The sequence below is a fragment of the Terrapene carolina genome, unplaced genomic scaffold (assembly GCF_002925995.2).
Source record: "Terrapene carolina triunguis isolate 2854851 unplaced genomic scaffold, T_m_triunguis-2.0 Scaffold517, whole genome shotgun sequence".
Classification (NCBI taxonomy): domain Eukaryota; kingdom Metazoa; phylum Chordata; order Testudines; family Emydidae; genus Terrapene; species Terrapene triunguis.
Window position 1 is genome coordinate 6321224 of NW_020664868.1, and position 3083 is coordinate 6324306.

At 63.3% G+C, this 3083-nt stretch overlaps 2 protein-coding genes across 2 annotated transcripts in view; one reads left to right on the forward strand and one right to left on the reverse strand.

Annotated features, from left to right (window-relative positions):
- ZNF628 (zinc finger protein 628) overlaps nucleotides 1-1068 on the reverse strand; it is a 20317-nt gene extending 19249 nt beyond the window's left edge. Inside the window, exons 1-2 of the mRNA XM_026658805.1 lie at nucleotides 903-1068; nucleotides 274-476 (exon numbers count right to left, since the gene is read on the reverse strand). Coding sequence (XP_026514590.1) covers nucleotides 274-476; nucleotides 903-1068 — 369 coding nt within the window. The remainder of the gene's footprint in view (nucleotides 1-273; nucleotides 477-902) is intronic.
- A 1339-nt stretch (nucleotides 1069-2407) lies between these two features.
- Nucleotides 2408-3083, forward strand: part of LOC112113561 — a 31722-nt gene continuing 31046 nt past the window's right edge. Inside the window, exon 1 of the mRNA XM_029913214.1 lies at nucleotides 2408-2586. Within this exon, the coding sequence (XP_029769074.1) occupies nucleotides 2408-2586 (179 nt within the window). The remainder of the gene's footprint in view (nucleotides 2587-3083) is intronic.

The window sequence follows — 3083 nt, forward strand, 5'->3', positions numbered from 1 at the left end:
GCCCTGGGGCCGGGTGGGAGCTGGCACCCCCTAGAGGGGAAAGGCCCCATGTCCCATTCCCTGTTCCCCTGATCCAGCCAGTCCCTGCCCTGGGTCCAGGTGGGAGCTGGCGCCCCCTAGAGGGGAAAGGCCCCATGTCCCATTCCCTGTTCCCCTGAGCCAGCCAGTCCCCATCCTGGGGCCAGATGGAAGCCGGCGCCCCCTAGAGGGGACAGGCCCATGTCCCATGCCCGTCCCCAATGTGGCTACGTCGGAGGCTCCGGCTCATAGTACCTGTGGCTGCAGCAGGGAGAAGAGGTCCCTGGCAGGGGCGAGCTCCTGCGCGAAGATATAGTGGTGCTTGGTCTGGAAGGCGATACCCAGGGCGCTGGCGATGCAGGGGTGAGCGGCCAGGGTCAGCGCGATGCAGTACTCACTCAGGAAGTCCCGCAGCTCAGTGTCCCGCTTCTCGATGAATTTCAGCGCCATCGGGCTGCCTGGGGGGGAAGGGACATGGGGAAGGGTCAGGGCTGCTGTCCCACACACACACCAGATCATACCCCTCCCCCTTGCTGGATTAGACCCTTCCCCTGCACCCAATCAGACCCACATATTCTCCGCCCCCCCACCTCGTGGATCAGCCCTCCCCCCACATTCTAGCTCAGCCCCCTGCCGCCCCATGCTGCTCTGTGGGGCTGCCAGGCTGTAAGATCCCAGGGCCCAGCAGCTAGCTGTGGTGTGGAGTCTGGGGACAGAGAGGCACAGTGCTCCATGCCTGGCCCTGGACAGGGCTCCCCCTCCCCAGCCGGTGCCCATCAGTGTGTGAGCGCGGTGCTGGCACTGCTGGGGGAACAGGAGCAGGGGGGTTCTGTGGGAGGTGGGACACAGACTGCCCCTCCCAGCCCTGGCGGCCCAGGCCCTACCTTGCCGCTGGTGCACAGCCAGCAGTACATGTCCATAGGAGCCGCTGCCCAGCTCCCTCAGGATGGTGTATGACTGGGTCACCTCCAGCCAGGGCAGGTTCTGCGCCGTCAGCTCCATCATCTCCTCCAGCTGCTGCTCCACGCCCCACGGTGTGGGCAGGGTCATGGCTGCGGGATGGGGAGGGATGGAGTTGTTACCACCGGGAACAGTGTCCAGACGGCCCCCCGAGGACACGGACATCAGCAGCCCAGCACTGAGACACGGCCCGCGTCGGCACCTTTGCTTTGCCGTGCTGGCCCACGTCTGGTTTTCGACCGGAACACCTGGTGGCTCTGGTCAGCACCACTGACTGGGTCATTGACTGTCCAGTTGGCAACGGAGCCTCAGAGGAGGGGCAGGGCATGGGGCAGGGCAAGGGCGTTCAGTTTTGTGCAAGTAGAAAGTTGGCAACCCTATGCCCATGCCGTGCCCAGCTGGCTAAAGCACCCTGCTCCGTTTGGGGACGGCTGCGAATTCCCACTGGGTGCCTGGGCCCCTGCACAGCGGACAAGTCTCCCCCCAGGGCTCTGGCTCACAGGGTGGAGCAGGAGACACGAGCCCAGGGGCTCAGTCTTGGGGGAGGTGAGGCCACGTGGCCTGCCCTGAAGGGAGAGTGAGACCCCTTGGGGGTTTGGCACTCAGGGTTCCTCCAAGAGACAATTTAAAAGCTGGGGCCTAGCACTGCCTCTGTGGATCCATGACAGCTGCTTATACAGGGACCCCTCGCCCAGTGTTGAGATGCGACTGCCTCTGGGGAGGGGCATGGGGGCTGTTTATACAGGGACCCCTCGCCCGGTGCTGAGATGTAGCCACCCCTGTGGTGGGGTGCAGGGGCTGTTTCACACAAGGTTACGTCCCATTGAATAATGGCCCCTCCCAAGCCCCGTGGGGCCTGACAGCAGCTTCTCCATCCCTCTCTGCATGGGCCTGGGGCGCCAAGTCATGGCTTCCTGTAGCTGTCCAGTTGTGGACCAAGGGGACGTAGCCCCCACACGGGGCTCTCTTTCCAGCCTGTGGAGGTCCCACTGATGCTCTGCCTCTGGGGTAGAGCAGCCCCCTTGCCTTAGTGACACCTCTTCCTGACTCACTAAGCCTGAACTGCCCCAGGCACCTCTACAACCCTGGGTTCTGGGGCCAAATTCATACCGGCAGCAAACCGTATATAACTTCCAAGTGAAGGCAAGGCCTTAGTCAGAGGCAGAGCCAGGGATGCAACCCAGGAGTCCTGGCTCCCAGCCCTCCTGCTCTAACCACTAGACTCCCGTCCTCTCCCAGAGTTAGGGAATAGAACCCAGGAGTCCTGGCTCCCAGCCCTCCTGCTCTAACCACTAGACCCCACTCCCCGCCCAGAGTTGGGGCGAGAACCCAGGAGTCCTGGCTGCTACCTGGACTTGCTCAGGTGAGGAAGTGGCCCTGGTGTCAGTGCCCCCCAGTGCCATGTGCAGTGAATGCGGGACCAGAAGCCATGGACGCCCCTCGGCATCTTCAGGCTGGGAGCTGCCAGCAGCAAGAGAGGGGCAGCATCGAGAGGCAAAGCCACCCAGATGAATCAATGCAGCCCGTGGGCTTGGGGGGTGCCAGGCTGCAGGGGGGCCAGATGGAGAGGGACCCCACTTACCTGCCTCCTGGAGCCGAAGCCCCACAGTATGCACAGGCAAGCCGCTGATTCCAGCCCTCTACCTTCCTGTCTGTCTGTCTGCTGGCCTGGGATGAGCCTTTTATCCCGTCCACCCCGAGCTGAAAAGGGTCCCGTGGTAGCTGGCAGGTCCCAGCTGGCAGTGCGGGCCAGGGGTCGGGTGCGGTCAGTGCTGGGGGCTGGCACTCGCTGGGCCGGGATTAGCAGGCACTTATCTGGGTTATTTTTACCAGCTGGCACTGGATACTCCAGCCCCCCAGCCCCCACTCTCATTTACTGCTCCCTTCCCTCTGGCCCCCCGGTACCATCTGTTCAGGATTAGCTTGTCCCAGGTGTTCCTGGAAAGTCAGCTCCTTACGGCAGGGGAGCCCCCCACCCTGGAACCCCACTGGGGAGCTAGGGAAGGGGAAGCAGGGCAGAGACCCTGCTGGAGTCAAGCTCCAGGGAACACCTTACCCCCAACAGAGCCCAAAGCACTTTCTGCCACTGTATACGGGGATCCCTT